The 26381-nt window shown below is 42.7% G+C and overlaps 1 protein-coding gene across 1 annotated transcript in view; it reads left to right on the top strand.

Annotated features, from left to right (window-relative positions):
- LOC311243509 (solute carrier family 41 member 1-like) overlaps positions 1 to 26381 on the top strand; it is a gene marked incomplete at its 5' end in the record, with an annotated part of 63536 nt that overhangs the window by 12993 nt on the left and 24162 nt on the right. The window contains 3 exon segments of the mRNA XM_084332750.1: positions 18910 to 19017; positions 19974 to 20045; positions 22633 to 22781. Coding sequence (XP_084188876.1) covers positions 18910 to 19017; positions 19974 to 20045; positions 22633 to 22781 — 329 coding nt within the window.

Genomic DNA, 26381 nt, shown 5'->3' on the forward strand with positions numbered 1-26381 from the left:
GACCCCTGATGCTGAACAGAGAGAGAGAGAGAGAGAGAGAGAGAGAGAGAGAGACAGAGAGAGAGAGAGAGAGAGAGAGAGAGAGAGAGAGAGAGAGAGAGAGAGCGAGATAGAGAGGCAGAGAGAGAGCGAGAGAGAGAGAGAGAGAGAGAGAGAGAGAGAGCAGAGAGAGAGAGAGAGAGAGAGAGAGAGAGAGAGAGAGAGAGAGAGAGAGAGAGAGAGAGAGAGAGAGAGAAAAAAAAAGAGACCTAGAGTGAAAGAGAGTCACGCAGCAAGAAGCAGCAGAGACAAAGAGAGAGAGAGAGAGACAGAGAGACAGAGAGAGAGAGAGAGAGAGAGAGAGAGAGAGAGAGAGAGAGAGAGAGAGAGAGAGAGAGAGAGAGCCTCGGTCTCAGCCAATCATGCATTGAAGCGTTGTCTCCCTCAATGAGTTTGCATGGAGCAGCAGACAGCCCCCCTCCCTCTCTCACTGCTACGTCACGGCAGAGCAGAGCAGCACAGCAGGGCTCCCCTGATGTTGAACACAGAGAGAGAGAGAGACACAGACTAGTCTGCCGAACGCCGGTCACTTCATCTTCTCAGTGGACCTTTTTGGAATCCGTGTGTTGCTATTGCTAACCTCTTTACCTTCTCTGTTGGAGGCAGAGGACGTCGTTGAGGCTTCCATCGAATAAAAAAGGATCCCAGTGAATCTGTTGACGGGACATTTTGGACTCTTCAACATCTTCTTCGTGTCTTGTAAACAAAACAAAAAAAAAAGGGGGGGGGGGGGGTCTCCTGGATCTAGTCTTCTAGCCCTCTCTGAGAGATCTCTCTGAATCTCTCTGAATGTCAACATTCAATCAAAAGGATCCTGCTGCTCACAACATCGTGGACCCTTCCTCAGCATCACTTTCTTGTCTCTGACAAGACAAGACAAGACAAGACAAGACAAGACAAGACAAGACAAGACAAGACAAGTCCTGACAATCCAAGGTCCTCTGAAGAGGCCAAATAGGAGAGATGAGGACTCCTGGCTCTAGGATATAAGCGCACGTTGTCTCTGTACTAGATCAGGTGGACTGGACAAATCGATATTGATCGACGTCAGAAGGGGAAGAAGATAAGGGCAGACAGGCTCTCAGGATACAGGCCACCTGCTTAACACACCGGACAGGGGCCAAGGGGATTCTGTTGCTCGTCAATTGTCATTTGAATGAGAGCCGAGGGACTGATATAGAAACGTTTGTCTCGTGACACGTGCCCTCGTGAAGAGACATGACCGTGGACTGCTGCAGCGTGTCATACGTGTCAGGAAGAACGAGAGTGTTCACAAGGCAAGTCAATCGAGAAACATACTAGCAGAGAGGACTTCTTGTACCGGCTTAGCCAAGTTGGTTCTCATGTATGCCATGGATTTTGACTTTATTCTCTTATTTCCCTTCTGCTTGGCTTCAGAATAAGCCTATAGTGAGAACTGGACTTAACAAGGAGGGGGCTAAATTAGCCGTACTTCTTCCTTCTCCTCCCTTAGATGCTTTATAAAACAGATATTTTGCCTGGCCTGAAGCCAGACGAACAGAGAACCCTGTGAAAGAGAAAAGGCGTGTTAATGATTATGTGCCGGACGGGCCGCTGACGAATGGACACCTCGCCACCACGGACTCTCTCTCACTCTGACTCTCCAAGGAGTGTCACGATTTCGTTGCTCTCAGCATTTAGCCGATATTTCCTCTGAGGATTAAAGGGAGGAAACAGAGGCTGCATGAGGCCAGATCGGAGAGCAGGTCGAGTGAAGCTCGAGATGAATTAGCGTCTCAGTCCACCCACATTTAAATTGAGATGCTGTTAGGAATAATAAGAAAACAGTTTTTGAAATTGTGAAATCCTCGTCTAAATTCTGTAGTTTAAACACCAGACAATGTTGGTGGTCTAAAGAGCAACACGTTTTTTTTTGCTTGTGCATCCTCAAAGACATGTCACAAATATACTGTTCCTCCAAAAGGATTACTTACCGTCCTACATGGTCACTAGAGACTTCTGACCTTGGTGTATTTTGTTTTATAACCAAGGAGGAAAACAATGTATCTTCTTCCTCCTCCGTATACATCCTGGACTTCTCTCCTCAATCCCTTCACTTCCTTCTTCATTTCAAGACAAACTTGGACTGGCCATGTCGGGTTTGTTTCGCTTGGCTCGACGATGTGATCGCAGTCACGCTTTACCACCACATCGTGGATTGTGATTGGTTAAAGAAATAGGACCAGGAATTTCTTCCCCATTTCTATTCCCACCTAACAATCCACTTCTGCCAGAATATTGTATCCTGCATGGCCACGGGACCGACGGAAAGAGAGGGACCTCGCTCAGCTTGGATTTCTGTGTTGATGGCTAACTTCTTCAAGGCCCTCGTCCATACTCCACCAATGTTGTGTTTTGTTTTTTTAAACGCTTTAGTGTTTTTCACAACTTTGTGGTGATCGTACACATTTGAAACATACAAAAACCATGGAAAACTCACCATCGGAATGTTCAAAGTGTTGCTATTAATAACGCTGCCATAGCGACGGTGTCAACAAGACAGGTAGGAGCCGAGAGTCATCGAAGTCAATCTTAACACAACTGCTTACTGAGGTGAAAACGTCAGATAGCTTTCCTTCAAGGAACACGGCAACATTATGGGAAATGCGCTTAGCGTCTTCTCTAGAGTCAGCCTAGCTTTGCACAAATTAATGGAAGAGGATACAGACCACTATCCAATCCAATCCAATCCAACTTTATTTGTATAGCACATTTAAAAACAACATGGTTGACCAAAGTGCTTCACAGTAAAAACCATAATATAGTAAAAAGAACACATAAACACAATACGAAGTACACAGAACTACAAACAAAATTACAGCAGCAGACAACTTTCTTTTTTTAAAGCTAGGGAGAACAAATGTGTTTTAAGATGGGTCTTAAACACTGGGAGCGTTGGGGCCAGCCTAATGTGGGGGGGGGGGCAACTCGTTCCACAGTTTGGGGGCTGCAACCGCAAATGCACGGTCCCCCCTGTTTTTTTAGCCTGGATTAAGTGACACTAGCCTAGCTTAGAACTCCGGGAGAGGTGTTTTTGGCCAACAGGTAGCTAGCTAGTCTGTATCTGTTTCCATTCATGTGTGCTAAGCTAGCGTGCAGCCGGATAGCTTTCTACTAAATGTAGAGTAGGGTGACCATATTGTGATTTCCAAAAAAAAGGACACTCTTTTGTCCCCAGCCTCAAGATACTCTACTCAAAGATGATCTTATAATAGGGTGCGGCTGGGTGGCGCAGCGGACATTGCGCTCGTCACCAATGCAAGAGACACCGGGTTCGACTCCGGCTGTCTGTGTTGCCTCCGGCTTGGGCCAGCCGTAGGGTGACCAGGTGTCCCCCTTTTGGTTGTACTGTCCCACCATTTGACCGAATGTCCCACAAGCCGTGGAGAGATATAATTCTGTATTTAATTTGTATTTATTTTGATTTAACCTTTATCTATTCGGTGAAGACCAGTTATTCTAATAAAGAAAATGACATTATCTATCTGTCCCACTTTGTCCCACCAAAATCTTACTGTTGTCCTGCTTTTTCACCCTAGCCGTCATACTAACTCAATTGGCAGAGTTAGGGGGTGGAAGTCGATGGGTGGTAATCTGGACGTTGTGGACAGCGACTCCTACAGGTCGGTTGTGGACGCCTGCACAGCAGAAACAGGAAATGGCGGAGGTAGTGTGAGCCTCCCACACATTACACCTCGCCAATGAGAGTCCGCGCTGGCAGGTGAAAAGATGTGACAGGCTGCCTCCTTGTGTACCGGAGGGGACACGTGATGCAATGCTTCTATCCTCCCTACAACTGGCCAGTGGGGGGCATATACGAGCAACGTTCAAGACAGGGGAGGGAAGAATTGGCACATTGGAATTGGGATGGGAGAAAAATAGGAGAAAAAGTGGATAAAAAAAAAATATGCCTTATAATTGTTATATATTTAAAGTATGCCTCTGTATGGATAGAAAATTATTATTAGTGTGGGTGACCACCCACACTATTGTAATCTATACTATTTATTATTTATTCCGCCGATTTTTGTCCAGTAACTCCTGCCAGAGCTTTCACACCACACAGTGTAAGGTATCAAAACGACCGGCTTGGTCCAACTCGAGTTGCTATTACTTTTTGGAAAGTTTCACCGCACCGTTTGGCTACAAATCGACTTTAAACAGGACATTTTGGTCCATACGGAATGAATGGCAGAACTAGAGTGTAGAAGCTGCATTTTTTTGTTTTACCATCACCTTTTGTAAATTGCGACAGTGATCTCAATTTTGGACGTAGATATAAAAACAACACATAAAAACGATGACACGACTGTCCCCTCTCTCACAAAAGAAGAATAAATGGAATTGGACATTTCTATCTCAACGTATGACCATTTCTTTGAAAGTCATGCTCCACATAGACACGAATGGGCTCTCCACTCTAGCTAAAATCAGATATTTTACCATTCCTTCCCTTGTTTTCCGATCGCCACACAGGCCACAATTGTCGACGGAATTACACAATATCGCACATAACCCTTCACATGTATCTTTTGAACCGTTTGTCCTAGAGACTTGTGGGTTGTGCTATTGTACTCAGTAGCGATATCCTCTTTCATTGGTCTATGTTGACGACGCCCCCATGGTTGGGCCCCTCCCCCTTCATGGGATTACCCCCCTTGATCATTAGGCCACACCCCCTTTTTGTATCTTTTGAACCGTTTGTCGTAGAGACTTGCGGGTTGTGTAGGCTGGTAAAGCTATGCCTCCTAAAATGTTTCAGTTTCCAGTTTCGACAAAACAATTATAGAAACGTGTGAAGTGCACAATAGTTCCTCGTTTAAGCCACTGCAACGGCTTTGCCTGAAGAATTTACTACATGACCGGGACGTTCTAGCTTGTTTGCCGACAGGATTCGGGAAAAGTTTGGTCCGTTCGGAGGCAGCTTCCAGGGGAAGTACATACACCGGAAATGCTACCCCATACACACTTTCGGCCGTAGTGCTTTACCAGTTTTTTATCTCACAGAGGAGATAAAACTGGGAACGAGGTTACGGGTTGTGGCATTGTACTCAGTAGGGATATCCTCTTTCATTGGTCTATGTTGACCACTCCCCCGATCCTTAGGCCACACCCCCTTAGGCCACACCCCCTTTTTGTATCTTTTGAACAGTTTGTCGTAGAGACTTGCAGGTTGTGGCATTGTACTCAGTAGGGATATCCTCTTTCATTGGTCTATGTTGACCACTCCCCCGATCCTTAGGCCACACCCCCTTAGGCCATGCCCCATTTTGTATCTTTTGAACCGTTTGTCATAGAAACTTGCGGGTTGTGCCATTGTACTCAGTAGGGATATCCTCTTTCATTGGTCTATGTTGACCACTCCCCCGATCCTTAGGCCACGCCCCATTTTTGTATCTTTTTAACCGTTTGTTGTAGAGACTTGCCATTGTACTCAGTAGGGATATCCTCTTTCATTGGTCTATATTGACCACGTCCTTAGGCCGCACCCCCTTTTTGTATCTTTTGAACCGTTTGTCATAGAGTTTATTAAAAACTAAGGTTCGAACGTCCGTTCGAAAAACCCTGACGAAGTTTGAATCACTTTATTCAAATTGAGGATTTAGTTTGAGGATATACAAAAAATAATTTATAAAATAACATTTTTATAATTTAAATTTTTTAATTTAAAACGAAGATTCGAACGTCCGTTCGAAGAACCCTGATGAAGTTTGAATCCCAAAAACAGGCTTCAGGGACAGCCTTACCAAACATATTATTTATATTATTCAAATGGACCTCAAACATGTTCTGTTGTGATGTCACAGTATAATGTCATAATTAGGGCTGTCAGTTTATTGCGTTAATTAGATTAATTAATTACACAGCAAATTATCGCGTTATGAAAATTAACTCAAAATGTATTACAAAAAATATATATATATATTTTTTTTATACTTTTTTTTTTTATCTCATTCATTCCATAATAATGTAGAATACACATTTACAGACTTCAAATTGAGGATTAGTTTGAGGATATATAATACAAATAATAAAAAAAATAATAATTAACTATAAAGGTTCTATAAAGGTAATAAATAAAGGTTCGAACATCCGTTCGAAGAACCCTGACGAAGTTTGAATCCCAAAAACAGGCTTCGGGGACAGCCTTACCATTATTATTATATTATTTATATTATTAAAATGGAACTCACGTTGTGATGGCACAGTATGATGTCATAATAGATCATTCTAGAACATTTGTGATGTCATAGTATGATGTCATAATAGAACATTCTAGAACATTTGTGATGTCATAGTATGATGTCATAATAGAACATTTTAGAACATTTGTGATGTCACAGAACGGTCATAATAGAACATTCTAGAACATTTGTGTTCTATATATATTCAACACAAGGTGCCTTGCCTACCATTTTGCTGTGGAAAGGTGAGTGTCCACAATGGCTAGCTAGCTGTTCTACTTGAATACGTAAGGGATAATGTATGGCTACGAGGTCATTGTCGCAAAATAATTGACCAACACGGAGTTTAAAATACAGAGGCGCCGCGCCGAGGTGTTTTAAACGTAGTGAAGGTCAATTATTTTGCGACAATGACCGAGTAGGCTATACATTATCCCGCTTATTACATGGCTAACTTACTAACAATATACCTAATTCATTTGACAAATCGCAGTTGTTCTGTGGCTCTGTCAGCCCAAATAAAGTGATTATTATTATCGCGAGCAGCCTCTGTTCTGGCTCCGCTGACACTCCGCTGTCAGTGCAGCGCTATACATTATCCCGCTTATTACATGGCTAACTTACTAACAATATACCTAATTCATTTGACAAATCGCAGTTGTTCTGTGGCTCTGTCAGCCCAAATAAAGTGATTATTATTATCGCGAGCAGCCTCTGTTCTGGCTCCGCTGACACTCCGCTGTCAGTGCAGCGCGGCAGGTGTGTCTGATTTGCTGCACTGATGTGGGCTTGATTGCCAACAGCTGCGCACTGCGGTCATTATTGAAAAAACAGCGGTCATTATTGAAAAAGAATGACCGCAGTCGGGGGGCTATTGACCAATCACAAGCAAGCATTTCGGCGAATGTGAAAACGCCATGTAATAATGAATGTTAATATTGAATCAGACAATATTGAATACTGAATGTTAATAATATCAGACCATATTGAATACTGAATGTTAATTCAGGTTGACAGTTGACTGCAAAAGTGTGTGTAATGTCAACAGGGCTGTCAGTTTATCGCGTTAATTAGATAAATTAATTACACAGCAAATTATCGCGTTATGAAAATTAACTCAAAATGTATTACAATTTTTTTTTTATCTCATTCATTCCATAAGAACGTAGAATACACATTTACAGACTTTTTTTTAATATGGTCCATTAAATGTTCTTGGTATCTGATTCTAGGGAAATATATGGATCTCAGGGAATGTATTCCCAGTGTCAGAAATACTGTGTCTGTTACAAGGCTTGAGTAAATTGTAATTAACCAAATGAGAATATCAATAAAAAAAATGTTATCTTTGACTGTGAATAACACCATGCTCAAATTGACCAGACCTGAAAAATCTAAGCAAATTAATAGATGGAAGATGATTAAACAGAAGGTTTTGTAGATACAGTACTGAACTATGATTATAGAATATAGAATATCAGGCATAAAATGGTTATGCGATTAAAATGCGATTAATTAGATTAATTGATTACAAATCCTGTAATTAATTAGATAAAAAATTTTAATCGCCTGACAGCACTAGTCATAATAGAACATTCTAAAACATTTGTGATGTCACAGTATGATGTCATAATAGAACATTCTAGAACATTTGTGATGTCACAGTATGATGTCATAATCAAACATTCTAGAACATTTGTGTATCTATTCAACAATTCTCTCAGAATATCTCATTGTGCATCTTGAAACAGTACTCAACAGTACTGAACACTGGAGTGGGGCACTTCAAATCTTCCATGAAGAAGTGGGGCCTCACGGACAGTGCGGCATGCGAGTGTGGAGAGCCTGAACAGACTGCCGAGCATATAATCACCGGCTGCCCCCTCTACAGCCCGCCCTCAGAAGCTGGTCTCGATGTAGGACCAGAGACGAGGGCGTGGCTGCAGGACATGGAGTTGGCCATCTGATGATACACAAAAGAAGAAGAAGTACTGAACAGATAGACTAAACAACATAGATTGAAGCCTGCATTTCTCAACCAAGGTGCCTTGCCTACCGTTTTGCTGTGGAAAGAGACAATACAGAGACAATACAATACAATTTCCCCACGCGGAATTGTCTAGTTTATATTATTTTATATAACAAAATAACCTCTCTATAACCAAAGTTACTCAACATGCTTTATTATGCCTAAAAAGTTATATATCTGACACATCTCTAAAAAAAAATCAACCTATAACAAAATAATAGCTCTTTTCAAGTCTTACTGGACAAAATACATAACAAAAAAATATGAATTCATGTTCTAAATAATACCTCTTCTGTATTAGAACATTTAAAATATATATATATATATATCTTTGTATCTTTTCAATGTAAATTATAAAACAGTAACCTCGCAAAGATACAAATTAATAAAGTAACTAATAATTAAGTGCACTATGCAGTTTCGGATTTGTTTACATTTGCATAACTTGCCATTAGTGTACAAAACTAATTTATTACACACATAATCCTTAGAATGATTGTATCATAAGTCATGTGCCGGTATGACATTTTGAAGGTATGATAACCTTGGGCAAAAATACCCCAGTTAACGGTATATCACGGTAATCAGTAAAAAAATGTAAAATGGCCCCCATTGAACAAAATGTCTTTTATTACAGTCGTCATTCACACATTCATAAATAACTTGCAGAGAATGAGAACAGAGGGAACTGTCTGACCACTTTAACTAAGTAGGTACAGAAACTACAGAATAAAAAAATACTTCCAATTTCCAAATAAAATAGAATTCCTTTATGAATAAAATAAATACACTCTTAAGTGAGCATTTGGTCACTTTTACGCATACTGTCTTCTGAGCGGGTGTTCAGTTCCAGTGGACACATCCTCTCACCTCACCTCTCCAAACTTGACCCAGTTTATGACGAACAGGAAGTAATGTTAGAGCTGCCCAATAGGAATGAGCCTGGGGCTGGATGTTTAGTTTTGGAGTTCAATGTGCCGTTAGCATGTGCTGGTTGACTTGACTCCGACCGACTCATCCATTAGTGTATACTAGCTTTGTAGCTAACGTTAGCTAGGCTAACGCTGTACACATAGCTTAAGCTAACGCTACTTTTCCAGGCAAATCCCAGTCGGTGAAGGGCTAACATTAGCTAGGCTAACGCTGTACACGTAGCTTAAGCTAACGCTCATTTTCCAGACAAATCCCAGTCGGCGAAGGGCTAACATTAGCTAGGCTAACGCTGTACACGTACCTTAAGCTAATGCTACTTTTCCAGGCAAATCCCAGTCAGCGAAGGGCTAACGTTAGCTAGGCTAGCGCTGTACACGTAGCTTAAGCTAACGCTACTTTTCCAGGCAAATCCCAGTCGGCAAAGGGCTAACGTTAGCCCTTCCTGCATTGAGCATTATTTTCAGATAACTGCACACCACGTCAAGACAAGATTACCTTGAAATTGGCAAGGTTGCATTATTTCCAGTTAACATTTCTGACAGGCAGGTTCGCAACATACCGTTGGCGCCTACCGTCTAAACGTAATTTGAAAGGTTTTGACACTGCGACATTTTCAAACCGCGGTAAACCGTGAAACCGGTTACCGGCACATGCCTAATCATAAGCATCTTATATAGGCATGTGCCGGTAACTGGTTTCACGGTTTGAGCATTTGGTGAGCATTTGGTCACTTTCAGTCCAGGTTATGGTGAAGGAATGTCAGCTTATTGACCTTTACTGGGTCAAGTTTGGAGCGGTGAGGTGAGAGGATGTGTCCACTGGAACTGAACACCCGCTCAGAAGACAGTATACGTGAAAGTGACCAAATGCTCACTTAAGAGTGTATTTATTTTATTCAGAAAGGAATTCTATTTTATTTGGAAATATTTTTTTATACTGTAGTTTCTGTACCTACTTAGTTAAAGTGGTCAGACAGTTCCCTCTGTGTGTGTGTAACACAATCACATTTTCTGCAAGTTATTTATGAATGTGTGAATGAAGACTGTAATAAAATACGTTTTGTTCAATGGGGGAAAAAATTCCTTTTTTTTAATCGATTACCGTGATATACCGTTAACCGGGGTATGTTTGCCCAAGATTATCATACCTTCAACATGCCTAATCTTATATCATCAAAAATCAAACCAAAACATAATTTTGAGGCATCAAAATAGTTTAAAATAATTTTCTTTCTCTGTAGGCTATAGCTGCATACTTCAATCAATTCGGTCAACTTTGCCATCAAACTCTCGCCTCTGAAGGGAAATTCATCCAACCACCCAAGTTATTTGGATTGATATTAGTATGGACCAGCTGACAGATTCAAGCGACAAAGTTGTATTTCGAACGGAGAATGAAGACACACATGACAGCGATTTATATACCCTCATGGACAAAGAGAAAAGGGAGGGGTGCGTGTGTGCCTGTGCGTGTGTATGGTGTGTGTGTGTGTATGTATGTATGTGTGTGTGTGTGTGTGTGTGTGTGTATGTATGTGTGTGTGTGTGTGTGTGTGTGCCTGTCATAAGAAGGGGGGCTAGGAGGGTAATGACTGGGTGCAGCAACGGGGTCATCATGTCAGATGTCACTCAAGCCAGAGAGAGACACAGACAGAGAGATGCCCAGGCCCCCCTACAGGGTGCAGCCTGCACGAGCACAGATATAAGATATCAGACATTAACAAACTGAAGAACCTATCAACTTAAGATATTCGACATCAAATATTACTAGATCAATGAACTAAACCTATCAATCCCCCTTTGACATATAAATCAAATATGTCAACACAACAGTTCATTGATGGATCTGTATCCGTCGATTGTCATCCATTACACGCATCACACCTAAACCAGAAGGGGTAAACAACGGTCAGAGAGGGGAGAGAGAGAGAGATAGAGGGAGGGGGGGAGCGGGAGAGAGAGAGAAGAAAGAGAGAGACACAGATTTGCAACTTTTCAGACAATACACACCTAACCCCTTGGACCCCCCTTACTCAGGTACACCTAACCCATAGGATACAACCCCCCCTCTATTACAGTGCACTCCCTGGTCCCGTCTCCTAGGGCGTGGGTCTCCTTCCTGAGCTGGTTCCCGTTCCAGGGCACGGTCCTATAGGCAAGAGTGTCTCTTCTGGTCTGCTGCTCCTCAGTGTCTCCAGGCTGTCCTCTCCACCTCTCGCCAGCTGGCCCACCGTCTCTGCAGCTCTGCCTCAGTGGCTCTCCTCCTGCTGTTCTTCCTGTTCTCGTCATAGATGATCTGCGGTGCCTGGCCTCTGCTTGGCCTCGCTGGGAGGAGGGGATATGGGGCAGCGGTCTGGAGCTGCCTCCTCCTCCAGTCTGCCTCTCTTCATCTCTGGCCTGTCCTCCGTCTCCTCCTTTCTGATCACCTCGCACAGCTTTATTAGACACAGAAACATATGGTCAAGCTTTACACGCGTTGCACTCCGCCTCCCAGACAAATGTCTTGACCGGGACGGTAAATTGGGAATGATCTCTGCAGTTAATCTGTAATGTACATTTAACTTTGGCATTGTGAGCAGAATTAATGCTGCTCCGATCTGTCCGCTTCCTCCTGTTTGTGTACGAGCGCAGTAGCGCTGCCCACAAAGCACTGAGGAATACATCACACGCAACAGAGTAGGCCTACCGTAGTATTCGGTGCAACGCGCCAGTCAATTTAACTACATGCTTATTTGTCCCGTGAAAAACAATAAAACCCAGACATTTTCATGAATTTATAAAAAAAAACGGACGCCCCAAACAGGGCGTGAAAAGAGGACATGTCCGGGCAAAAGAGGACGTTTGGTCACCCTAATGTAGACTAGTAACGCTAAGCGCATTTCCCATAATGTTGGCGTGTTCCTTTAAATGTAATTTAAACAGAAGTTGCAGTTCAAAGTGCTTCACAACAGTAAAAAATACAGGCATAAGCGAGCATAAAAAATATAGCGGTAGCAAGGTATAGAAAAATCATTTGACAGTATAGCTAAACAAAGGAAATACATTAGATTAATATACTCTCTCAGAGACAGGTGTGGCATTGTTTTCATGCTGTGTGTGCATGCCTAGCAAGCAGTTAGAATTCAATGGTTTTCAAAACATTCCCAAAACGAGGTCCTTGGAGGGTTTGAAGTAAACCCAGGGATGTATGGATTGGACACTTTTATGGAACCAAACACAGTTATGTAAAGTGCAAGTGTGTAGGAGACTTAATGAACCTTGCTTACTCCCCAGCGCGCTCATCGTCGTGCTTCATCATGGTGGTGACCCGTCTGGAGGTGGAGCTTCGCTACCAGGGCGGAAAACTACGTGGCGTGACCTGGAAGTTAACCCGCTCACAACACGGCTTCCTTCCAGAGAGCTCCTGGCTCATTGCTGCCCAGGTCCTAGTGCCCTACCTGGTGTCTGGGCTGGGCTTGGTCTTTGCTGGAGTAGTTATGGGCCTCATACAAGTATGGAACATAGTTCAGGATGAATGGATGGATGGATGGATGGATGGATGGATGAATGAATGAATGAATGAATGAATGAATGAATGAATGAATGAATGAATGAATGAATGAATGAATGAATGAATGAATTAATGAATGGATGGATGGATGGATGGATGGATGGATGGATGGATGGATGGATGGAATCAGTTCAATGGATGCTTGAAGGCATCTTGTTTGTGTGTGTGTGTGTGTGTGCGTGTGTGTGTGTGTGTGTGTGTGTGTGTGTGTGTGTGTGTGTGTGTGTGTGTGTGTGTGTGTGTGTGTGTGTGTGTGTGTGTGTGTGTGTGTGTGTGTGTGTGTGTGTGTGTGTGTGTGTGTGTGTGTGTGTGTGTGTGTGTGTGTGTGTGTGTGTGTGTGTGTGTGTGTGTGTGTGTGTGTGTGTGTGTGTGTGTGTGTGTGTGTGTGGGGGTCGCTGGACTTTTTGTTGCTGGCTTGAGTTCTTACAGAATGGGGATTGTATTGAACTTAGTGGAAACATAAAGTCACTTTTTAGCATACTAGTGTGGAACCTTTGCATATAAATGAACGTCTGTTACATTTAAGCCTTTTGATATGTGAGTTCACACAATGCTGATTAAGGTGTATATCTCAGTATACCAGACACTACACAGTGCCCGTGCAGACGTTCCTCGCGCTGGTAGTGATGTGTTTCACGTCAAGCAGCAATTATTGGTTAGTTTGTCAGAGCCCAGAGCGGAAGAGAAGAGGGGAACAGCAGTTTTAGTTTGACAGAGCCCAGAAGCGGAAGAGAAGAGGGGACAGCAGTTTTAGTTTAGACAGAGCCCAGAGCGGAAGAGAAGAGGGGACAACAGTAGTTTTAGTTTGTCAGAGCCCAGAGCGGAAGAGAAGAGGGGAACAGTAATTTTAGTTTGTCAGAGCCCAGAGCGGAAGAGAAGAGGGGACAACTGTAGTTTTAGTTTGTCAGAGCCCAGAGCGGAAGAGAAGAGGGGAACAGTAGTTTAGTTTGTCAGAGCCCAGAGCGGAGAGAAGAGGGGACAACAGTAGTTTTAGTTTGTCAGAGCCCAGAGCGGAAGAGAAGAGGGGAACAGTAGTTAAGTTGTCAGCCCAGAGTGAAAGAGAAGAGGGGAACAGTAGTTTAGTTTCTCAGAGCCCAGAGTGAAAGAGAAGAGGGAACAGTAGTTTTAGTTTGTCAGCCCAGAGTGAAAGAGAAGAGGGGAACAGTAGCGACGGAGTGGAGAAACCTAATAAGCGTCCAAGAAAGGTTTCTGGAGTGGATAACAAATAAACTCTGCATTCAGGGGAAGGAATAAAGTAAAAAAATTAAATTAAATAAAACGACAACAGTGTTTGTGTAATTACTCTCACTACCAGTAGGTGGAGTCAAAAGTTCCACTCAGTAGCTTTACGGTTGTCTGACAGTAGTACTGATAGTACGTCTTATAGAGGTGGTGACATCACTTATAGAGGTGTAGGTGGTTGTGACATCACTTATAGAGGTGTAGCTGGTGAAGAACAGCATGGACTCTGCTGAGAGCGGACTGGATTAGTTCTATAACTGTCTATAGTACTGTAGGAGGGGAGATAGCAGAGTGAGAGAGAGTGAAGCCTATTTGTTCTTACACCTTCTCTCATTGTGAAAACTTCTAGTAAACACAACGTCAAGTCAGTGACATCAAACTGCTCTAGAACCCCTGCTCTATAAAGGGTTAACTGGGGGTCCTGGCCCGCCAGAGGAGAGTGGGGTCGTGGCGGCAGAACAGAAATAGGCCACGTCCCATGATAGCTTTCATAATGTGACAACTTTCAGAACCTGAGACCTCTGCTTAAAAATATAACCCTCCCAACATCATACCCTAACGGCCTAACCCCTCACTCATCCTCATCCATCCATTCCTCTTGTTTCATCCCTCTATCTTCCCTCCTTCCATTCATCTTTTCATGTCCACCTCCCTCCCTCCTTCCTTCACTAATCCCTCCACCCCTTCATCCTCCACCGCTGGCCTGGCCACTCTCCACCCCCCCATCTATTCCTTACCCTCATTCCCCACCTCCCCCTTGTCTCTATTTCTCCCTATCTCTGCCCTGTCCTCTCTCTCTCTGCCCTGTCCTCTCTTTCTCTCTCTCTCTCTCTCTCTCTCTCTCTCTCTCTCGCTCTCTCTCTCCTCTCTCTTCTCTCTCTCTCTCTCTCTCTCTCCTCTCGTCTCTCTCTCTCTCTCTCTCTCTCTCTCTCTCTCTCTCTCTCTCTCTCTCTCTCTCTCCTCTCTCTCTCTCTCTCTCTCTCTCTCTCTCTCTCTCTCTCTCTCTCTCTCTCTCTCTCTCTCTCTCTCTCTCTCTCTCTCTCTCTCCTCTCCTCTCTCTCTCCTCTCTCTCTCTCTCTCTGCTCTCTCTCTCTCCTCTCTCTCTCTCTCTCCCTCTCTCCCTCTCGCTCTCTGCCCTGTCCTCCCTCTCTCTGAGCGTCGGTTCCTTTATACAGGCCCGTTTATCTATTTATAGATCTGAGGCGGCGGCGTGGGTCCTGTGAGAAAACACGCCATGCATGCACCTCTAGTGAACCCTGTGAACCTGTACGTGTCCTGCGAGGGAAGTAGGCCACCAGGCTTTGCCTCTAGAATACACTAGAATACACTATGACGTCTTATTCTTCTCTGTCTGACAACAACAACAACAACAACAACACGGTAGAAGGTCAGTTCTTACTGACTTGAAAGAGGTCATTTTTATTTGTGTGGAAAGATATAGATCAGGAGACGTCAGCTTCCAATAATAACTCCCCCGGGGATCCACTGTCACTGCTGACATTCAGACTGTTTACCCGCTCTGGAAATAGGCCTGACGGAAGGAATGGGCACAGTTCGCCCCCTTTCACTGCCACACGACAGCCGGTTAACCCTTTCACTGTGACAATACAGAAGGTTAGCCCTTTACTATCACACAACCGACGGCGATGCGCCATCATTAGCATCATTAGCTCCGCGGATGTAAATGGTTAACCTTCTGTCGTGTGGCAGTGAAAGGGTTAAAGGAAGGAAGGAATGTGCACAGTTCGTTAAACAAAGGAAGGAAAGTGCATACTTTCCTGCAAACTAATCACCTTTAGGTGACAGTCACCTATTTGATCCCAAATTATGGCACTTAATAGAATGATTTCTGATTGGTTTGGTTTGTCACCTTTTTCACACTCAATTTGCAGCTATGCTTCATTTAACGAAGGAAGGAAACTGCATACTGTACTTCATTTCATTTAATGAAACACAAATAACCTTTGGAGACAACTGTCATCAGTCAGTTGCTTGAGCAAGACACTTAACCCCTAACTGCTCCAGATGAGCAGGTTGGCACCTTGCATGGTCGCCATAAACGGCCATCTGTGTGTGAATGCGAGTCATAAGTTTTAAAGCGCTTTGGATATAAATGCAGTCTATTAATACCATTTTTAACCAGGACAGGTAACTGTAGCTGGTGAATTCATGAATTGTATGAATTACATTATTCTACCAACCAAACAGAATTCTTAGAGTTTATGTTGTTAACACCGATGGCAGTGATCGTGATTTAGCCTGTGATAATGGTGGTGATTAAAATGTTGGTGATTGTGATGATGATGCTAATATTGATGATGCTGGTGGTTATAATGATGATGCTGATGATGCTGACGCTGATGATTCATTCATTCAACCTTTATTTAATCTGAGGATGTTGGTTATAATGATGATGATGATGATGATGATGATGTTGCTTGTAATGTCAGTGATGGTGATGATGATGATGATGATGCTGATGATGATGATGATGATGATGATGATGATGATGATGGTGGTTATAATGATGATGATGGTGACAATGATTATGATGATGATGATGATGATGATGATGATGATGATGATGATGATGGTGGTTATAATGATGATGATGGTGACGATGATTATGATGATGATGATGATGATGATGATGATGATGATGGTGGTTATAATGATGATGATGGTGACGATGATTATGATGATGATGATGGTGATGATGATGATGATGATGATGATGGTGGTTATAATGATGATGATGGTGACGATGATTATGATGATTCATTCATTCAACCTTTATTTAGTCTTGGCAATCATTGAGAGTTAAACTCTCATTTCAATGATGAGCGCAGTGGTCTAAGCGCTCGTCACCAATGAGTGAGACACCGGTATTGAATCCGGCTGTCAGCGTTGCCTCCGGCTTGGGCCGGCCGTCATACTGGCTCAATTGGCAGAGTCAGCGGGAGGGGAGTCGATGGGTGGTAATCTGGTCGTTGTAAACAGCGACTCCTACAGGTCGGTCAGGGCGCCTGCACAGCAAGGACAGGAGATGTCGAGGGTAGTGTGAGCCTCCCACACGTTACACCTCGCCAATGAGAGTCCGCGCTGGCAGGTGAAAAAGAAGAGGCTGGCTGACTGCATGTATCCAGGCATGCGTTGTTCATGGGACGGGGTAGCACGGTGTGCAAGCTCACTCGCTATTTGCATATCAATAGCGCCGGTCGTCAGGTGTGTTAAATACGTTCTCAGACACATTCACACCTAACTTGTTGTGAAGACGTGTTACATTCCATTCGTAGAGGCAATTAGGCACTGTCTTTAGTCTGTGCCCAAGCGAGGGGACATTAAATGCGCATTCGCGGGAGCGCGCGCACGCGCCGGGATGATTTCAATAACGCACCACTGCATGTATCGGAGGGGACATGCGATAGATTCTTCAACCCTCCCTACGACCGACCAGTGGGGGGCACATGCGAGCAACGATCAAGACAGGGGAGGGGGGAATTGGCACGACTAAAATTGGGATGGGAGAAAAACAGAAAAAGAAGGAGAAAAAGTGGATACAAAAAAATTATGAGAAATACAGCACACAATAAATACAAAAAACAACAACAAAAAAGTTAAAAATAAAACAATTAAAAACAATTAAATACAACTGCAGACTGGGGTGAAATGGTTTGTCATTGAGAATTTATACTGTCCAAAGGATACTAAAGTATTGCGTTTTAATGTACATTGCAAGACGTTCCACGTGTCAGGGGCACAGAAGCTAAAAGCAGATTTCCCAAGTTCAGTATAAACTCTGGGGGTTTGAAGTACGAGCCAAGCATTGGAGTGAGTATGATAAGGTCCAGAGGCCAATTATAGAAGTGATAAGATTTGCTTTATATAGAAACAGATGCCAGTCAAATCATGTATCTGCCAGAGAGGACCACCCAACCTTATTCTACAATGGTAGGAAACAATGGTTAGTACTAACTATCACTGGTGAAACATCTGAGGGCCGAGTGATATATAGAATACAAGACCGGTAGAAAAAACTGCTTCAACAACCATATTTCTGCAAATCAAATTTAAGATTTCTCATCAAGCCAGATGCCACAATATTTGTATTCTGTAACTCCATGTCAGACCCATTCATAGTATCTAGAGAACATCATGAATTTTGTTTTATGATGATGGTGGTGGTTGTGTGATGAATGATGATGATGATGATGATGATGATGATGATGATGATGATTGATGATGATGATGATGATGATGGTGATAATGATAGTTGTGGTGGTGGTGGTGATGATGATGATGAGGATGGTGATGGTGATGATGATGATGATGAGGATGGTGATGGTGATGATGATGATGATGATGATGATGATGATGATGATGATGATGATGATTACAGTATGGTGGTAATGATGATGATGGTGGTTGTAATGACAGTGATGATGATGATGTTTGGTGTGTGAAGTGTCTGTGTATGTTTACATTTGTGTGTTTGAGTTCAGTGTGTGTGTCTTTATTTCTCCCTCTCTATATGTGTGTGTGTGTGTGTGTGTGTGTGTGTGTGTGTGTGTGTGTGTGTGTGTGTGTGTGTGTGTGTGTGTGTGTGTGTGTGGTGTGTGTGTGTGTGTGTGTGTGTGTGTGTGTGTGTCAGTTGTGTGTACAGCACTAGGAGGTGTTTAAGGTGATAACATTGTATTTATCCTCTAGTCTAACCTGTGTGTGTGTGTGTGTGTGTGTGTGTGTGTGTGTGTGTGTGTGTGTGTGTGTGTGTGTGTGTGTGTGTGTGTGTGTGTGTGTGTGTGTGTGTGTGTGTGTGTGTGTGTGTGTGTGTGTGTGTGTGCGTGTATGCGTGCATGCGTGCGTGTGTGATGTATGTATGTATGTATGTTGCGTTATGTTATGTTTCTACAGCATTGGGAGGTATTCCAGGTCATAACAGAGGCGTTCATTCTGGTTCCTGCTCTGGTTGGACTGAAAGGAAACCTAGAGATGACCTTAGCTGCTCGCCTCTCCACTGCTGTAAGTGTTATGGCTGTTAATATATGTATGTATATCTCTCTCTATATATATATATTAGGGCTGTCAGTTTATCGCGTTAATTAGATTAATTAATTACACAGCAAATTATCGCGTTATGAAAATTAACTCAAAATTAATTACAAAAAAAAAGTTTTTTTTTTTTTTTTTTTTTATATAATATTTTTTTTGTATCTCATTCATTCCATAAGAATGTAGAATACACATTTACAGATGTTTTTTAATATGGTCCATTTGCATGTTCTTGGTATCTGATTCTAGGGACATCTATGAATCTCAGGGAATGTATTCCCAGTGTCAGAAATACTGTGGGCTAGATCCACAAAGAATGAATTGCACAGTGCAAGTTGCACCCTTACTTACAATTCATTATGAATTGAAAATGGGGGACCCTGATGTAAACAAGACAAAAGTCTTTCTCTGATCTGCATCCCCTTAACAATTGTGTGTATTGAGCCGTACTGTATTGTACCCATTCTGCAATCTGTTAATAACATTTTCATTCAATCACTCAATCTGCGCTGTGATTGATTGAATGAAAATTTTATTTTGAGTAAATTGTAATGAACCAAATGAGAATATCAATATTTTTTTGTTATCTTTGACTGTGAATAACACCATGCTCAAATTGACCAGACCTGAAAAATCTAAGCAAATTAATAGATGGAAGATGATCAAACAGAAGGTTTTGTAGATACAGTACTGAATTCTGCCATCCGGACACATGCAATTTGAAATATGATTATAGAATATAGAATATCAGGCATAAAATGGTTATGCGATTAAAATGCGATTAATTAGATTAATTAATTACAAATCCTGTAATTAATTAGATTAATTTTTTTAATCGCCTGACAGCACTAATATATATATATTGTGTGTCTTCAGGCTGTGGTTCTTTGTTGTGATAGTGTCTGTTGTGTCTGTTGTGTCTTCAGGCTAACACAGGTCAAATGGACGACCCAGCTAAGCAGTGGACCATGGTCTGCAGTAACCTGGCTCTGATACAGGTACACTGACACAATACCAGCCCACTGCTCTACCTGCTCACACAGCCTGTCAGCTAAGTAGAAGAAGATGAAGATGAAGATGACATGATTGAGACGTGTCTTCCCACGCCCCCCTTGGTATACACCTAGCCCCAGAGAGGCCAGAGACAGGGTTGTCACAGGGCTTTCCCCAGGATATGAGATGGTGCTGGGTCTCAACTAGGGGGTGGTCCAGAGGGGGGCTGTGTCTCAACTAGGGGGTGGTCCAGAGGGGGGCTGTGTCTCAACTAGGGGGTGGTCCAGAGGGGGGCTGTGTCTCAACTAGGGGGTGGTCCAGAGGGGGGCTGTGTCTCAACTAGGGGGTGGTCCAGAGGGGGGCTGTGTCTCAACTAGGGGGTGGTCCAGAGGGGGGCTGTGTCTCAACTAGGGGGTGGTCCAGAGGGGGGCTGTGTCTCAACTAGGGGGTGGTCCAGAGGGGGGCTGTGTCTCAACTAGGGGGTGGTCCAGAGGGGGGCTGTGTCTCAACTAGGGGGTGGTCCAGAGGGGGGCTGTGTCTCAACTAGGGGGTGGGGGTCCAGAGGGGGGCTGAGTCTCAACTAGGGGGTGGTCCAGAGGGGGGCTGTGTCTCAACTAGGGGGTGGTCCAGGGAGGCAAAAGGATTTGCAATTCGATGTAATTTCCTTCAACTTAAAAACATACTTTCAACAAAATAGCAAACAAGTTCCAAATAAGTAATTTTTTAATGTACAGTGTACATAAGGTTACACGATAGTTTAACGTTGAACATGAAAACACACGCACACACGCACACACACATGCAGACACACACAGGAACAGAGGAACAGAGGAACAGAGGACCGAGCATCACGTATTAGACAATGATGCATCTGTTTCTAAGCTTTCACTGAAAAAAAGAAAGAAAGGAAAGCATGGGGGCGCTGACGAGTCATAGTAGGGAAAGCCCTGAGTCACCTGGAGCTGTTTTGGGGATTTAATGCCTTGCTCAAGGGTAATTTGGCAGATATGGCTTACAGGGCAGGTGGAAATACCACCAGCCACTCTTTCGTTTTTGGTGGTGGTGAATTGCTTAATGCTGTGATATTAATAGTGTTAATGCCCCCCCCCCCCCCCCCAGAGACTGGTTGCTATGTGCAAACGAATGCATGCCATGTGTTGATATGAGAAACAGGTCTATATCATCAAAAATGTAATCCATTGGTATATCACTGGATCAGTTTGCCAACATTTTACCTACTCTATCACTGCACAGAAATGAGTAGTTAGAGGCAGCCATGTTGGAAGATAATCAACTACACAAACATTCGGTGCAAGGCCTCTACTATGGGAACACACCCTTCTGGTGGGGCAGGGAATTGAACCACTGCCCTTTTAGGTTAGCGGTCAGCCTCTCCAAACTATCTTAGAATCAGGATGTCGTACATATCTTGTGCTCCCTGCTGTCAATCTTCCTGTAGATGGAAATAGGTGTATTTCTATTATTGGGGTTAACTTGTGGAACAATGCTGATATACAGTTAAGAATGAGTAATTCGATTTTGGTTTTTAAGAAAAAGGTTTGTAAAGCTATTTTTGAAAACTACAAGGGTGAATAACACTGTTTTGTTAGCTTTTTTTCTTTTAGAATACTGTTTTGGAATCTACATTTTTGTATTTTTTTGTAAAGCTAATTTTGAAAACTACAAGGGTGACTAATACTGTTTTGCTTGCTTTTTTTTATTTATTTTTGAGAATACTGTTTTGGAGTCTACATTTTTGTATTTTTTTGGTAAGAATATAGGACAGGCACTATATAAGCACTATGCTTCAGTCTGTACCTTTTCAGTCACTGTAAAAATCAAATATTGATAAATGATGGTGTATATTGTATTGTGTGAGATGATGACTGAACAAATAAACTACTACTAAACTACTACTACTACTACTAATCTTCCTGTAGATGGATGTGATGAATAGCTGAGTGTCATAGAGAGAGGGTTTCCTTTTCCTTCAGGTACTCCGGTTTCCTCCAACACCATAAAGACATGCATGCTGCTAAGTACTTCTGCCGTCACCCTTGACCAAGGTGTGGCTGCCCACTGCTTCTAAAATAGTTAGGAAGGGTCAAATGCAGAGAATGAATTTCCTCAACGGGATTAATAAAGCAAACTTAACTTAACTTAACTTAGTGTTTGCTCACAGTAAGGCTTGATATTAACACCTGTCGCAGGCCAAGTGTGACTGAGAAATATTGGCAGTAATGTCTGCCCACAGCGAGGCTTGAGTCAGTAGCATGTAGCCACATCTTATCTTTTAATCAAAAAGCTAATTGAGATGAGACATCTGAATCCCCTTGCCACTGATTCAAAGGTTAGTCTCATACCCTGTTGTTATATTGTGCTGTGGGTGGCTCTCAATTCATTCTGGCAACATGTCATTACACTGTGTGTGTATCTCTTTCTCTCTCTCTCTCTCTCTCTCTCTCTCTCTCTCTCTCTCTCTCTCTCTCTCTCTCTCTCTCTCTCTCTCTCTCTCTCTCTCTCCCCCCCCCTCTTCATATCTCTCGTTCTGTCTTACTCTCCCCCTCTATCTCTATCTCTCTCTGTCTCCAGGTCCAAGCTACAGTGGTGGGTTTCCTGGCAGCCGTGGCAGCTGTGTGTTTGGGTGCTGTGTCGAGGGGAGGCGTGGAGTTCGACCAGGCTGCTGTTCTGTGTGCCAGTAGCATGGTCACAGCCTTCGTAGCTGCTCTGTCCTTAGGTCAGTACCTTCAGTGTCTTACTGCCTTTATCTTGTCAGTACCGTCAGTGTCTTACTGCCTTTATCTTGTCAGTACCCCCAGTGTCTTACTGCCTTTATCTTGTCAGTAGCTCTAGTGTCTTACTGCCTTTATCTTGTCAGTACCCCCAGTGTCTTACTGCCTTTATCTTGTCAGTATCTCTCTAGTGTCTTACTGCCTTTATCTTATCAGTACCTCTAGTGTCTTACTGCCTTTATCTTATCAGTACCTCTAGTGTCTTACTGCCTTTATCTTGTCAGTATCTCTCTAGTGTCTTACTGCCTTTATCTTATCAGTACCTCTAGTGTCTTACTGCCTTTATCTGGTCAGTAGCTCTAGTGTCTTACTGCCTTTATCTTGTCAGTACCCCCAGTGTCTTACTGCCTTTATCTTGTCAGTATCTCTCTAGTGTCTTACTGCCTTTATCTTATCAGTACCTCTAGTGTCTTACTGCCTTTATCTTGTCAGTATCTCTCTAGTGTCTTACTGCCTTTATCTTGTCAGTACCTCTAGTGTCTTACTGCCTTTATCTTGTCAGTATCTCTAGTGTCTTACTGCCTTTATCTTATCAGTACCTCTAGTGTCTTACTGCCTTTATCTTGTCAGTATCTCTCTAGTGTCTTACTGCCTTTATCTTGTCAGTACCTCTAGTGTCTTACTGCCTTTATCTTGTCAGTACCCCCAGTGTTTTACTGCCTTTATCTTGTCAGTATCTCTCTAGTGTCTTACTGCCTTTATCTTGTCAGTATCTCTCTAGTGTCTTACTGCCTTTATCTTGTCAGTATCTCTCTAGTGTCTTACTGCCTTTATCTTGTCAGTATCTCTAGTGTCTTACTGCCTTTATCTTGTCAGTATCTCTCTAGTGTCTTACTGCCTTTATCTTATCAGTACCCCTAGTGTCTTACTGCCTTTATCTTGTCAGTACCCCTAGTGTCTTACTGCCTTTATCTTGTCAGTATCTCTAGTGTCTTACTGCCTTTATCTTATCAGTACCCCTAGTGTCTTACTGCCTTTATCTTGTCAGTACCTCTAGTGTCTTACTGCCTTTATCTTGTCAGTATCTCTAGTGTCTTACTGCCTTTATCTTGTCAGTATCTCTAGTGTCTTACTGCCTTTATCTTGTCAGTATCTCTCTAGTGTCTTACTGCCTTTATCTTATCAGTATCTCTAGTGTCTTACTGCCTTTATCTTATCAGTACCTCTAGTGTCTTACTGCCTTTATCTTATCAGTATCTCTAGTGTCTTACTGCCTTTATCTTGTCAGTATCTCTAGTGTCTTACTGCCTTTATCTTATCAGTACCTCTAGTGTCTTACTGCCTTTATCTTGTCAGTATCTCTCTAGTGTCTTACTGCCTTTATCTTGTCAGTACCTCTAGTGTCTTACTGCCTTTATCTTGTCAGTATCTCTAGTGTCTTACTGCCTTTATCTTATCAGTACCTCTAGTGTCTTACTGCCTTTATCTTGTCAGTATCTCTCTAGTGTCTTACTGCCTTTATCTTGTCAGTACCTCTAGTGTCTTACTGCCTTTATCTTGTCAGTACCCCCAGTGTTTTACTGCCTTTATCTTGTCAGTATCTCTCTAGTGTCTTACTGCCTTTATCTTGTCAGTATCTCTCTAGTGTCTTACTGCCTTTATCTTATCAGTACCCCTAGTGTCTTACTGCCTTTATCTTGTCAGTACCTCTAGTGTCTTACTGCCTTTATCTTGTCAGTATCTCTAGTGTCTTACTGCCTTTATCTTGTCAGTATCTCTAGTGTCTTACTGCCTTTATCTTGTCAGTATCTCTAGTGTCTTACTGCCTTTATCTTGTCAGTACCCCTAGTGTCTTACTGCCTTTATCTTGTCAGTATCTCTAGTGTCTTACTGCCTTTATCTTGTCAGTACCCCTAGTGTCTTACTGCCTTTATCTTGTCAGTACCTTCAGTGTCTTACTGCCTTTATCTTGTCAGTACCTTCAGTGTCTTACTGCCTTTATCTGGTCAGTACCTTCAGTGTCTTACTGCCTTTTTCTTGTCAGTACCCCTAGTGTTTTACCAGGCAGCTGTTTGTTGTGCCAAAAATGTCATTACATCAAAACGTCAAATTGAATCAAGTGCTTTTGATGAAACAAGCTTGTCACAAAGTGCTTAGCAGAATAATGAAATATAATAACAAAATATAATAACAAAATATAATAATTAAATATAATAATGACATATAATAATGAAAGGTCAAACAAAGTCAATCATGGTTCCTTTCTACTTGTAGCTTAGTATTTCCATTACCAGAGGACAATTTATCCATTACCCGTACCCAGAGGATCCAGGCTAGTGGGTGATTCAGGGGGCTGGATCCAGGCTAGTGGGTGATTCAGGGGGCTGGATCCAGGCTAGTGGGTGATTCAGGGGGCTGGATCCAGGCTAGTGGGTGATTCAGGGGGCTGGATCCAGGCTAGTGGGTGATTCAGGGGGGCTGGATCCAGGCTAGTGGGTGATTCAGGGGGCTGGATCCAGGCTAGTGGGTGATTCAGGGGGCTGGATCCAGGCTAGTGGGTGATTCAGGGGGCTGGATCCAGGCTAGTGGGTGATTCCGTGGGCTAGGATCCAGGCTAGTGGGTGATTCCGTGGGCTAGGATCCAGGCTAGTGGGTGATTCAGGGGGCTGGATCCAGGCTAGTGGGTTATTCCATGGGTTTTCAGTTCTCTGACGTGGATACAGTATATTTACATGGTACTGCTGACCTGATATCCAACACCAGTGTCAGCACCTTGTCATAGTAGAGAATTATGAAAGTATAGAATAACTTTTCATGGACCCTGGGAGGCCCAGGGGTGTTGCTCACTGAATAACAAACAGGGCGGGGAATTGATGCCAAGCACCAGCCACATGCTGCTGAATTTAGTCTGTGGCTGGCCAGTTTGTTTAGTCTCCTAGACACTTTGGTAGGTAAACAACTGACTCCAAAACTAAAATAAACTAATAGATCAATTTACTCAAATCCACTTTGATAAGATAAGATAAGATAAGACAAGATGGTTTAATGTAAGTTTAGTTTAATTTAATTTAATTTAATTTAATTTAATTTAATTTAATTTAATTTAATTTAATTTAATTAAGATACGTTTTAGATAAGATAAGATACAAATAAATGTCATTGAATAATCAAATGAATGAGAGTATATCAGAATAATATAATCAAAGTGAATTCCACCAGTGAGTTTCCTGCCCTGCTAACGCAGTCTGTAATAATCACTGAGCTATGAAAATACCCTGCGAAGGCCTCTAGGTGGCAGCATGGGTCAAGTTCAGCTGGTCTCCATTAGTGTGATTTCAAATCCCTCAATTCTACTCATGGAGGAGAGACTTCATATAGAGCGTTCGCACTTCATGGCACTTTTAATGTCACTCAATAGATTACATTGTCAGGCTGACAGTTTAGTATTTTGTGCAGTATACATGTTCCTCGTTAAAGTGATTTACCTTACCCCTTCTCTCTCTCTCTCTCTCTCTCTCTCTCTCTCTCTCTCTCTCTCTCTCTCTCTCTCTCTCTCTCTCTCTCTCTCTCTCTCTCTCTTCACATTATCCTCCTCATTCACTCTACACT

Source organism: Notolepis coatsorum, assembly GCF_963971535.1.
Source record: "Notolepis coatsorum genome assembly, chromosome: 17".
Taxonomy (NCBI): Eukaryota; Metazoa; Chordata; class Actinopteri; order Aulopiformes; family Paralepididae; genus Notolepis; species Notolepis coatsorum.